The 13,349-nt window shown below is 33.4% G+C and overlaps 1 protein-coding gene and 1 long non-coding RNA gene across 3 annotated transcripts in view; both read left to right on the top strand.

Annotated features, from left to right (window-relative positions):
- The window catches only part of LOC128202653 (protein mono-ADP-ribosyltransferase PARP12-like), a 33,837-nt gene extending 25,906 nt beyond the window's left edge, over nt 1-7,931 (top strand). For both annotated transcript variants that reach the window (XM_052903680.1, XM_052903679.1), the window contains exon 12: nt 550-7,931. In XM_052903680.1, the coding sequence (XP_052759640.1) occupies nt 550-839 (290 nt within the window). In that variant the 3' untranslated portion in view covers nt 840-7,931. The remainder of the gene's footprint in view (nt 1-549) is intronic.
- A 1,925-nt stretch (nt 7,932-9,856) lies between these two features.
- Nucleotides 9,857-11,169, top strand: LOC128203669 (uncharacterized). The gene is made up of 2 exons (XR_008256004.1): nt 9,857-9,966; nt 10,301-11,169. It is a non-coding gene; the product is annotated as an uncharacterized LOC128203669 (long non-coding RNA).
- Nucleotides 11,170-13,349: the final 2,180 nt, after the last annotated feature.

The following is a 13,349-nucleotide window of genomic DNA, read 5'->3' as shown; positions in this document are numbered from 1 at the left end:
CTTGACATGCTTATCATGCATGAAGGATCGGTTCTGGTTATGTATAAACTTGACATGCTTATCATGCATGAAGGATCGTTTCTATTATCATACTTGAAAGATTGCTTTAAATTGTCCTGCTTGCAAGATTGTTAAAACTGCTCTGCTGAAAAAAGTTGTTAAAACTGTCATGCTGGAAAGATTGGTTAAAAATCTGATTTTTAAAACATTGGTTAAAACTATAATGCTTTAAGCATAAGTTGAAACTGTTATGCTAGAAGTAGTTACCAAAATTGTCATACTAGAAGTATCAGTCAATATTTCAATGCTGAAACATTGGTTAAAATTTGGCCAGAATTGCCATTCTTGAAACTGGTTTTGATCATTAGCCCTTTAAACCTTTAAAAATGTTATCTAAAGTACAGTTGACTGGTGGCTTGCTGAACTCACAGTTTGCATTTTATAAGTTTTGACTTTATTGTCTTAATTATAATAGTCACTCTGAGGCACTCTTCTTGTTACTAAGACTAGTGATTATGATATGATAATAACCCACATATTCATTTGCAGGTACAGCTCATGGAAAAGGCAGCTACTTCGCAACCACTGCCAAGTACTCTGACTGCTACACAGACAGACAGAGGGGAACCATGGTGATGTTCATTGCTAAGGTACTAGTGGGAGATTACACAAAGGGAGATAAATCATACACCAGACCCCCACAGAAAGACCCCCGTGATCTGTCGAGTCCTTTGTACGACTCTTGCGTTGATAGTGTTACAGATCCAAAGATTTTTGTTATCTTCGAACTTGGTCAGGTGTACCCAGAATACTTGATAAAATACAAGTATGATTTCTGAGTGAAAAAAAGTATTAATTTCATTTTTACCACATATTTTATCTCAAATTAGAATGTCAGTGTCATTTTGGCATTGCCTTGTGACTCTAAACAGGATTTATTTTTGAATATTCGACTACTGGGCTTGTCCCTGTAGTTTTCACTGTTTTATTGTTTATGTTTTTCATACTTTATGATTCGTCAATCGGCTGTATAGTGCGCGTCCAAGTTTTGTTGAATTTTTGTTAAGATTTTAGTTGTACATCATATAAAATATGAGTTATACATATTTGATAAAGATTAAATGGCAACAAGCAGAAATTGATGTAATTATAAATAATTGATATAACATCATAGTTTCCTTTAACAGAAAGTAGATTGAGGAATACTCATATTGTGACATGTATGTCATGTGCCTTAGAATATTTACATTTATTACATGCTCTCCGGTGATATATAAGATTAATCAGTGAAATAAAAATTCTTATTTCATTATTTCAAACAGTGAAATTCAAAGAGTGAAATAACAATTTGAAATTCTTCAGTGTTTTGAAATTTAAGCCGCTCTCACCTCAAAATCAACTGTCAGCGAATAAGGTTTAGACACAATTTCAGCCATGTCATCTGAAATGACATTGCTTGCATTCAATTTGGAGCGTTCTTCTGCAAAAATACAATTAAATGTCATTTGGTAGCCCTTTCAGGCTTGTAATATAAAATAATTGTTAGTTTCAGTGTAAGATCGTAATGTATTTCATCTCGTGATCACCAAAAAGAAATATTAATTATATGCTTTCTGGTGGTTTATAGGGATTTATCAGTGAAATAAAAATGGCATTTCGCTGTTCGCTGTTCCAAACGCTGAAAATTTAGCCAGCTTTCAATTCCAAATCAAACATCAGCGGTCATGGGGCTGTGAAACGAAAATATGTACTGTTCGCATATAAAATGGAGTGCTTTGCTGAAAAACTACAGTAAACTGTCATTTAAAATCATTTTAAGGCATAAAATGAAAAGAAAAAATGTTTGTTTCAGTGTAAGATCACAATATATTTCACCTCATGAATATAAAAATTAAATATTTTAATATTGGCTATGCCACTTGTGAAATATAGCTTTTGGTGCTCACTCGGTGAAATATATTATGATCTTATACTAACACAAACAATTAGCCTCTATATCACTTGTCGTTACGCCACTCATGACATTTAAAAAAAAAATGCTCACTCAGTGAAATATATTATGATCTTACACTGAAGCAAACAATAATCCTCTATTTTTTGTATATACCGGTAAAACATATTTGAAGTCATGCCCAAAACATAGATTCTAACTTAGTAAATGTTTGATGTATTTCTGCTTGTTGCTGTTCAATTATTTAATAATATATACATATGCTAGCCTATCCTTGTGTGTATAATATCTAAATGTGCAATATTTATATATAGGTTAACAAATGGCACTGAATATGTCATTGATTGAGACACATTATTTAAAGCCAGGTATATCAGTAATGAAATGTATGTATTCCATTGATTCAGCCATAATTTGTTTTAAAGCCAGGTATACAAATAGCTCTATATATATGAAAAATGGGTGAAAGTGTTTTTTTCTGGTGTAAGGGGTCGTTTTTCCAAACGCGTAAATCCATTCAGATGTTCAGAGGGTGGAAATGGATATTAAGTTATTTTAATGTGTTAATCAATGATTTGTTTTAAGCTAAGGTACGAATTATCATCTAGTCATACTTAAGAACAGGCTTGATTCTAATTTCAAAGTCAATTTATTCTCAGGAAAGACAATTTTCACCACTCTTTGAAATCTTAAATTCTCATGAGTTTCCTTGGACCCAGAAGTTTTTTCATGTTTTTTTCAATTGTTTCAACTTTCACCCATGATATGATCAATTTAGTTATATTGTACAATACCAGATATGCATAAACACCACATATTTCATTGATTATATTGTATCTTATAATACATGGTTTGCATTTAACACAATGTATATAATTCATTTTGTCATATTTTAAAATACCAGGTATGCAAATGACACAATGTAAATCATTGATTTTATTATATTGTGTAATACCAGGTATGTAAATAACAACTCATCAATCATTGGTTTTGTCATATTGTAAAATACCAGGTTTGCAAATGAAACCATGTGCATCATTGATTTTTTCATTTTGTAAAATACCAGGCATGCAAAAAACACCATGTATGTAATGTTTCTGTCATATGGTTCAATACTAGTTGTTGACTTCATATGTATTATTTAACTGTTTGTGTTTGATCCATTATCATTTTGGTACCAAACCATTGGGTGATTGTTGTCAATGTTGTTTCTGATGTTCCTAATATGATGTTGCCACTGCCTTGATGTCTGGGTCTGCAGCGTTGTGCAAAAACTTGGCCATGGTTATTACTAAAAAAACCTGAAAAAAAACTTGGTATACATGCATGTTGCCGGAGAAAATGAAGGCACATGTTCAGCTATGCCAATTACTCTGGCATTGAAAGTTGTTGAGTAATGTATTTTTACCTAAAAAAACACAGATGAGCATTAATGTCCGATCTCTGGCGCTTATTTTTGATATTGTAATTGTGTTTGTGAAATGTAGCTTAATATAACATTCTGTATGTTTCACTCTGTCTTATAAATTTGTTATTATTTACTATTTCAAGTGCCTATGTACTAATCAGTGCTCTTAGCAGTTTTATTTTATTTTAGAGTAATATCATAACTGCATAGATATTGATCATGAAATGTGTTAGTGTTAAGGTACATTCCACAGTGCTAAAGTGGGTGGGGAAGGCCAAAAATTAAACCTCCTTCAAACGTTCTGTTTATTTTTGAAGAACACCTTTTTTAAAGAGAAAAACATTCATCATTTGCAACATAGTGAGAAGCCAACAAATTTTTATCAAAATCTTTTGGCTTTTAGCCTTACAATATATATGTAAATATAGTTTGTGTCGAAATGCTGCAGTGGTTTCTTGACTGATATATTTCCATTAAAACAATTATTTTTAGCTCTACTGGCCAAAGGCCAGAAGAGCTTATGCGATGGTAATGTGTACGTAGTATGTGCATCCGTGCGGTCGTGCGTTCGTGCATCTGTAAACAATTGCTTGTGAACACGATACAGTCTTCAGTTTTGATTGTATCTCGATGAAACTTGTACAGTATTTAGATATCCATTAGAGCTGGGTTCCTTTCGAAAACCAGCCAGATCCGCCCATGCATGCCTAGATTATGGCCCTTGATAGTATAAAAAAATGCTATTGTGTAAACAATTGGTCGTAAACAATTTGTTGTGAACACGATACAGTCTTCAGTTTTTATTGTATCTCAATGAAACTTATACAGTATCTAGATATCCATTAGAGCTCGGGTCCTTTCGAAAACCAGCCAGATCCGCCCATGAATGCCTAGATTATGGGCCATGAAAGTTTTAAAGAAATGCTCTCTATTTTTAGCCAGGTCTGCATGAGCGAATTCTATTTTTAGCCAAGTTTATATGTACATGTAAATTCAAGTCTAGAGTTAAGGGAGACAATTTGCAAGTCTAGGATTTTGAGAGACAATTTGCTTTTTGCTTCTGCAGCTGATTTTGTGAATTACTCTGCCTTGTTCTTGTTGAAAGCCCAAAGGCCATTTTTTAGCTTTAAGTTCTGTAGTTTGCACATTCATCTTAACAAAATTGGTTGTGAATGTTTAAGTTATGCACCTGGTGTCATTACTGGCCACACCCAGGGTTCACAGGTTTGGTAAACATAAATCTGGAAAGGTTTGAAAATCTTTTTGTGTGTTCGTGCATCCATCTCAGCACAATTGATTGTGAATGTTTGTTCAAATTGATCAATGTTGTCCTAGGATGCCCTTGACTTTTGAAAGCATTTTTTTTTTGTCAGATGACTTTTACTTGGCACATATTAAAATAGTTCATGGAACTAATCTGCTTACAATACTTTCTGGGCTCAGATGTTGAACATGCTACGTTTTCAGGTAAGCCAAACACAAAACATAAACCATATGTCTGTTGCCTTTTACCCATACATACATGCTCTGGATTGATATGACCACAAAAGCCATGCCAGTAGAGCATAGGCCCTTTTGGGCCTCTTGTTTATTAATATAGTGAATGAAGTTCATATCCTGATTTAAAAAATGCAAAATATATTTTTCTTAATATCAGAAATCACCAAAAGCCACAATTTATTGTTGATTGGGCAGTATTGAATAATTTGACTGAAAACATATTCAATTTGACAAAAATAGGATAATTTCAAATGCCTTTTTATCCAAAATGTGATAAAATCTTCTTTCATAAAACTTGCCCAACTTCTTATTCCACCCACTCATGTTGCAAATGTTATATGTAGTATGCTTGTTAAATGTTGAACCTTTAAACTAAATAAAATATTAAATTTTGAAACATTCCATGTGTTGGGCCTTTAAACTAAATATTGCATTGTTGAAGGCCTAAGTGCCAGCTAATAGTTTGCTAAGTGTTTAATTTCAATTGCCAATGTGTCTTATTTACTTTTCATGTGCCATTTTGTTGTTGATTCTATAGACTTTTATTTTTAGGTAGAGAAATTAAGATAACAATATCATGAACAATTATGCTCATATCTGTTTTTTAACTTATAGATTATTTTTATGTTTTATTAGATTTTAATACATTAAACGGATTGTGTTTTAAGCTCACCTGAGCACAAAGTGCACAATAACACTAACTCTTGCTATTTTAGTTAAAGAGTAATTGCACTTTGTTGATTTTCATGCTGAAAATTTTGTCCAGGCAAATCTTGAAGAATATATGAGGCATTAACTTGAAACTTCATAGCTAAATAGATCTCATTGAGGGCAAGTGCAGTGCATAAGAACCGTAACGCTTGCACCTATATGTTGAGAGTTATTGCTTTGTTAATGTTCAAGCTTAAATTTTGATAGGGGCATATATCGTAAACTATCAGAGGTATCAACCTGAAACTTAATAGGTAGATAGATCTCATTGAGGGCAAGTGCAATGCACAAGAACCGTAACTCTTGATTTCATATTTTTAGAGTTATTGCCCTTTGTTAATTTTCGTTGTTAATTTTTGTCCGGCTTAACGTTGTTACCTTCAGTTCAAATGCCACCTACGCTTGAAAGTTAAATGGCAACATCATTGTCTATAAATGAATAAAATGCTAATCTAACAGCTATAATGTCGACAGTAAATAATTCGTCAGACGACACATCCGACTCCGGGAGTTCTAGTCGTTATAATTTATCTATATGGAAAACTTATATAAATATTCTATTCAGAAACTATTGGCCTGATTTTAGAATAATTTGACATATTGTTCCCAAGGTGACTCTCTGTCAAATTCAAAAGAGGTGTTATATTGCTTTGCACATAGCAGGCGGTCTGTCCTTCGGTAGGCCAAAGCATGCCCGAGTGATAACTCGACAATTTCTGGACCTATTGTCATCAAACTTGACATGAAGGTTGGGCCTGACCAGTAGGTGATCCCTATTGATTTAGGGGATCATCGGTTCAAAGGTCAATGTCAAATTGACCTTGAATGCTAAAAGGTTGTCTGAGTGATAACTCGACCATGCCTGCACCCAGGGCCCTCAACTTGACTTGGACATTGGGCCTAACCAGTAGATGACCCTTGTTTATTTTATGGGTCAAAGGTCAATGTCACAGTGACATTGAACGCAAACTCGATAGTTCATAGACATATGACCCTCAAACTTGACTTGGAGGTCGGGCCTGGCCAGAAGATAACCCCTATTGATTTAAGGAGTCATCAGTTTAAGGTCACAGTGACCTTGAATGTGAAAAGATTGACAAAGCTTCTTCAAGAGATAACTCAACAATGCCTTGACCTATGGTCATCCAACATTACAAAGAGGCTGGGCCTGACCAGCAGATGACCCCTATTGATTTAGGGGTCAAAGGTCAAAGTGACCTTGAATGCGAACAGGTTGTTTGCTTGATATCTCGACAATGCCTGCATCCATGGCCCTAAAACTTGACATTAAAGTTGGGGGTGAGTCCTAAGGATTTTGAGGTCATTGTTGTCTGCAAATATCAGTCGTCATCTGAACATGAATATAAAATGCTGAACATAATTAAAAACTGTACCTGCTATCCTCACACTTCTAATGGTCACAATCTTAAAACTGCCTTAAAGGCAAGTGAGGCCTGCAGGCGGGTAGGCATTTGATTGGGCGGCTTTAAGTACGTTGTCCGATCTATAACCTTAGAACTCTTTATCCAATCGGATGAGCGATATAGGACTATCTTGGCCCTTTTGTTTGTTTGATGTTTTTTTCATGTATGTTGGTTATTTACCACAATTATGGCTAAAGTAAAGCAAATATATCAATGTGATTGTTTTTATGTTGATTTGTGACACAACTAGTGGGTTTTTTTATCCTTGATGATTCCATATAATTGTTTGAGAATCGTTTATCACAGCATTTTTGTATTGTTCTCCACATACATTCCTTGTGTTGTTTTGCCTATCACAATTTCGTTCAATTAGAATCAAAGCAAACAAAAAAACATGAGTATGATTTATCTGCTTAGACAAAGAGATACAAATTATTATGAACATGATAAAATCATATTTATAACTAAATTGTGGCATGACATAAAATACTGTATTGGCAAAGGTCGCTAGCAGTACACTTTATTTGCTAATGTCACTAGCAGTACATTTAATTGGCTAGGGTTACTCTACTAGCAGTTCACTTTATTGGCATATGTCACTAGTAGTTCACTTTATAGGTTTTAATTGTTTGGCTACATTCAATATCAGTACACTATTTGGCTTATACATTGAATTGACATATACAGTGATGATAAAAATGGTCACTTTTTCACATTGAATTGCTTTTTAAGTAAAACAAATAAATTTAAGCTTTTAAGCATTGTAATTGCCATAGAAACTAGTTTTAAATCTATGATGTTCTTCTTTGTTAATGAGTTGAAAATAATGTTTATATACTGTTTTTATTGTAGGCGGTAGTGGCCATTGAGTGTTATATTTTTAAAATTTGAACTTGTTGTTAATGCTTTGGAAGTGAAAATAAAATATAAACATTGATGATTTTTACTTTTTAGCTCATCTTATCCGTAGGCTGAGGGTGAGCTTTTAGGATCAATGATTGTCCGTCATCGTCGTCTGTCGTCCGTCCATACTTATTTTGTTAAGTCATTAGTGGTACCATTTTTGCCTCAATTGTCACGAAACTTGTGCAGGATGTTTGTCCCAGTAATTACTCGGACGAAATCGAATATGGGTCATCTGGGGTCAAAAAACTAGGTCACAGCGCCCAAATATGGAAAAACCTTATTAACACTCTAGAGGTAACATTTTAAGCCCAAATATCCTGGAAATTTGTCAAGAAGGTTGTTTTAATGATTTCTAGCTCAAGTTCGAATATGTATCATCTCGATCTGGGGTCAAAAACTAGGTCACAGCGCCTAAATATGGAAATACCTTGTTAACACTCTTGAGGAAATATTTTCAGCCCAAATATCCTGGAAATATGTCAGAAAGGTTGTTTTGATGATTTCTAGCTCAAGTTCGAATATGGGTCATCTGGGGTCAAAAACTAGGTCACAGAGCCCAAGTATGGAAATGCCTTGTCAACACTCTCGAGATAAAATTTTCAGCCCAAATATCCTGGAAATTTGTCAGAAAGGTTGTTTAGATGATTTCTAGCTCAAGTTCGATTATGGGTCATCTAGAGTCAGAAACTGTCACAGAGCCCAACTATGGAAATACCTTGTTAATACTCTCGAGGTAACATTTTCAGCCCAAATATCCTGGAAATTTGTCAGAAAGGTTGTTTTGATGATTTCTAGGTCAAATTCGAATATGGGTCATCTGGGGTCAAAAAAAAGGTCACAGAGTCCAAATATGGAAAAACCTTGTTAACACTCTCGATACAACATTTTCTTACATCAGAGAAGCCAAATCCCTGTTATTGCCATTTAATTATCAACGAGTCTATAGCACAACATTTTACTGAGGTGATCGATATAGGGCCATCTTGGCCCTCTTGTTTTATCTTAGAGTCCTTCCAAGTGTTCAATTGTATGATGTTATAAGAAATGTCAAACTTACGGTTCTATCATGATCTACGGCTTAAGATAAAGACATACCAAATCGTTTCTATGTTTAGCGTCCACGGACGGATAGGTTTCAGATAAAAACAACAACACAGTTTATATGATCAACGATCTTGCCGAATATTTTAAAAATCCTTTACCTACATTTCTAACAACATAACACAAGTGTATACAACATGCATTGAAATACGTTGTACTAGAAATCTTGGAATTTGATATCAGAATATAATGCATAGTAAGTGATTCTCATGATCAATTCACTTAAATACAACATGTAAAATTTTATTTGAGCACATTTTTCTGTGGAAATCTATTCAACAATTGATAATGGCCCAAAATGCACTAAGGAGACGCTGTCATATATTGTATATATAGTATGACACTCGATCATTTTTCGTTTTTGTTTTCAGTGATTCGTTTTTTGTTTCAGGATAACTAGACAGGTCTTACAACTAAGAGTTGACATTAAACATAAAAGACAATTTGGTATGGCCTAGATATATTTGAAGGTCTAAAAATCACTTTGAATAACGTTGATTTAAAGAATAAAAATACGTAGTTGGCATACGTAAGTAAACATATATTTTTTCGGGTTTGTCATGTTTGAACTAAATTGTTCTATGTAAGCAAATTTAAAAGTGATTCACAAGTGTATCGAAAGATAAAGATATCATGTTTTGGAACTTAATATAGATTTTCAAAAAATGACAGCTGATGATTACCAGATCTTGAAATTCCATATGCATGAACGATAATTTTAAATTTAAAGTTCAGTGGGATTCCTCAATGTAAAAACCCATATCGTAAATAGTATCTATTTATAGACCTTATCTAATGTATAAAAGACGAGTGAAATAAGGAATATTGAGAACTTGCTTGACAGGATTGAGGCAAAGAACACTCATTAACTTTATAATATTACAATAACGTTATCTGGGTTTGTGAACAAACGTAACATGTGTGGCTGCAAATCGTTTTGGACATTTGTGACTCTTGTTATTATGGTATTGGACTTTATTATAAGCTGGGTGTCTTTTTACCTGCTTTTCAAGGAGATTTCAAAAGTGAAAAATGATACTCAATTCGGTGAAAATGAAAAAGGACTGATTCAAACATCAATCTCGGCAAATTCAACTGCTGCAGTTCTATGTCATAATATCGATGCGTATTGGATCAGCGCTGTAGTGTTTGAAATTATTGGAATACCATTTAAGGTGTCTGTTATAGTGTATCTCATCCAATGCCTTCGCAGCGACAATGTAAAAGCCCCGACCGATAACCCAATGCATAGTTTATGTGTAATAATTGGGTTTTATATACTGTACATTTTTCCTTCAGAAATAATTGGGATGATATACAGAGAAGTATGTGTTCGTCCTGCTCCTTTCTCGATTACCATATTTGCTAAGGACATTGGAGACACTTTCAGAATTCTACTTCATGGTGGCAGCGGTGCAGCTATACAATTGTTCGTACATTTGACACAAATATATTCGCGTGTGTCACAGCTATGTAAACTCGAAACATTAGGGGTGTTATGTTGTGCAGGTAATCCTAACCATGGGCTCGGTAGGTCGGGGAATTGTTGCTACGCGTGGACATCTATCTTGTTTTTTCTTGCATACCTGGGACTATTCATAACAGATTTGGTCCTTATGTGTACTTAATCAAAATGAGTTTTAATCAGTGTCAAGGTTCAGCTGAAGTAATGAGCCATAGTGGTTAAAATATACGTAGCGGACATAATTAATCATTATTGTACAGTAATATGACATATGATAAAGGTTTAAACTGATGTGTCAAGTGTTCGCGTTATTTGATTGTACTTCTCTGATGAACTTATTTCTTCATGTTCTATTTGGAAATTGTGGTAATTGGATTTGCATTATCGTTTGTAATAGCCATTGTTAATAAAACTGGATATTCGTATTATTTAAAAAGATGTATATATATATGCTGTTTGGCATTTCATTATTTAAGTGATTGTGGAATACTTTATATTTATGTACTTTTTTTGTAAACTATCATGTTTTTTTTATTTATTCGACCAATAATGTAATTTTATGCCCTCGATATGTTTTATAACACATTTAGTTTGTTTGTAATGGTTGAGGCAATGGAATTGTTTGTGCTAAAACTGATGTTCGTTTTGAATTTGTTTTTTCTTGCTTTCAATTTTGCGGTGAAATAAAAACATGAAAATATTATTTTTGCTTATCTTGTATACTGTTAAGGCAGTAATTGTGTGTGATATACACGTGGCAGTTTCATTGGCATGCTCACCTAAAAAGGGCAGGAATTATTTTGTTAAATGTTAAGAATTTTAACGGATTCATGATTTGTTTTCTGCAAATATGTTCTCAAAACTTGAATGTTTAATCGGGTTGTAAATCATTTTGCAGACCTGTGCAGATGGTTATGACAAATTGTTTATAGTTTATTCGCGATGCAATGAGAAGAAACGCAAAAATAAAGAGTTTATAGCACCGTGTAATATTTAGCAATCGAAATACATCATTTACCAATGACATCAACATCTTTTGTTCAAACAAAATAACACAAAACAAGGAAAGCTTTAGATGCAATTTTACATTTGTTTAAATTGCAGTGTCATGTGAGAAATAGTTCGATTTGGTCGAGGTAAACAGATTAAAGTTGACTAGACTAGCTCAATGGATAAACTTTTGTATGATGTAAACTAAGGAATATCTCTTTTTTAATTGAAAAAAACTCTCGCTCAATCATCTCTAAAATGTGTATGGTATGATTGTGATGATCTATGGTGGAAGGTAAATGTCGTAACTTATTGTCATAAATGATGTCATAATTTGTTTGTGATGGATATTATCATATTGGAGAGACTAGTCAGTAAGGAATCGTGTGTGATTTCGTTAATAAAAATGGTTCCATGCAGAACTCTGGTTGCCATGCATGGTAGCTGAAAGGAAAACCTTTGAAAATAATTACAGTCAAAGCTCTGACCCGACATCCTAATTATTTAACAGAAACATTCCTTAGGTGACCCTGTATCAAATTCTATCACCAAATGTCGAATCGTAAAATAGGTCCTTCTTCCGAGTGTTCAACTGTATGATTCTTTAAGTAATTCTTTCTTTCTTTTATTACGCTCAACACATTATACGTGTAAATAGAGGTAGACATCTCCTTCAAAAGTTCTGTTTATTTTTTAGGAAAACCTTTTAAAAACTAAAACATTCAACATTTAAAACATAATGAGGAGCCAACGATTTTCTAACATTTTGAATTTTGATTTTGGATTTTAGCCTTACAATATAAACGTAAATAAAGGTTGTGTCGAAATGCTGAAGTGGTTTCTTGACTGATATATTTCCATTAAAACAATTATTTTTTTTTATCAATATAGTGCATGAAGTTCTTGTCCTGGTTTCAAAAATGCAAATTTGTTTGGTTTTTTTCTAAATATCCTAATAAATTAATGAAGTAAGATAACACTTTTTTGCATATAATGCAAATAATGGGCCTTTATTATTTGACAAAGAAATTCTGGTTAAGGTTTTGCATGTAAGCAAACATAGGTTAATATCTCAGCAACTCCTCGATGTATTGTATTGAAATTTCATACAATGGTACTCAACCATATATTCTACTTAAATAACCAAGTAAGATAACTCTATTTTGCATTAAATTCAAATAATGGCCCTTTTTCTATATTTGACATAGAAGTTCTGGTTATGGTTTTGCATGTAACCTCTTTTAAGTCAATACCTCAGCGAATACATAATTGCATTATAACTGTATACACAGGCTCCCAACCTGGTTATTCAACTTAATTAATCAAGTAAGATAACTGCATATTATATAATTTTTGCCCCTCTATTATGTGACTTAGAAATTCTAGTCACAGTTTTGCATGTTAGCACACATAGGTTAATATCTAAGCAACAACTTGATGTATTGAATTGAGACTTTATACAATGGTACTCAACCACCCAACCTACTTGAATAACCAAGTTAGATAACTGAATTTTGCAAATAATGGCCCTTTATTATTGGACTAAGAATATCATTGTATATAACCCATAATCGTTTAAGGTATTGTATGCTATTTCCATCAAGTCTGTATTTCATTTCAGGCTGAATGTTTTTGATTTTTACACAAATCTTTGCAGGCATCATTCTAATCTAATTTTACAGTGATCCATGTAAGTTTCGCCAAAACTTTTCAATCCTTACACTGAAAAGCAGCGGAAAAGTCGAGCGGACTGTCACTGTGACAGCTCGTTTTTAACGTGTAGCTTATTTTTATGTTTATAAGATTTTAATACATTAAATTGATTGGATTTTAAGCTCATCAGAGCACAAAATGCTCACTGTCAGCTATTGTGATAGGGTGATTGTCAAGCGT

The sequence above is a fragment of the Mya arenaria genome, chromosome 9 (genome assembly GCF_026914265.1).
Source record: "Mya arenaria isolate MELC-2E11 chromosome 9, ASM2691426v1".
Lineage (NCBI taxonomy): Eukaryota > Metazoa > Mollusca > Bivalvia > Myida > Myidae > Mya > Mya arenaria.
The sequence above is the reverse complement of the archived record's forward strand: the minus strand, read 5'-3'. Positions and strand labels throughout refer to the sequence as shown.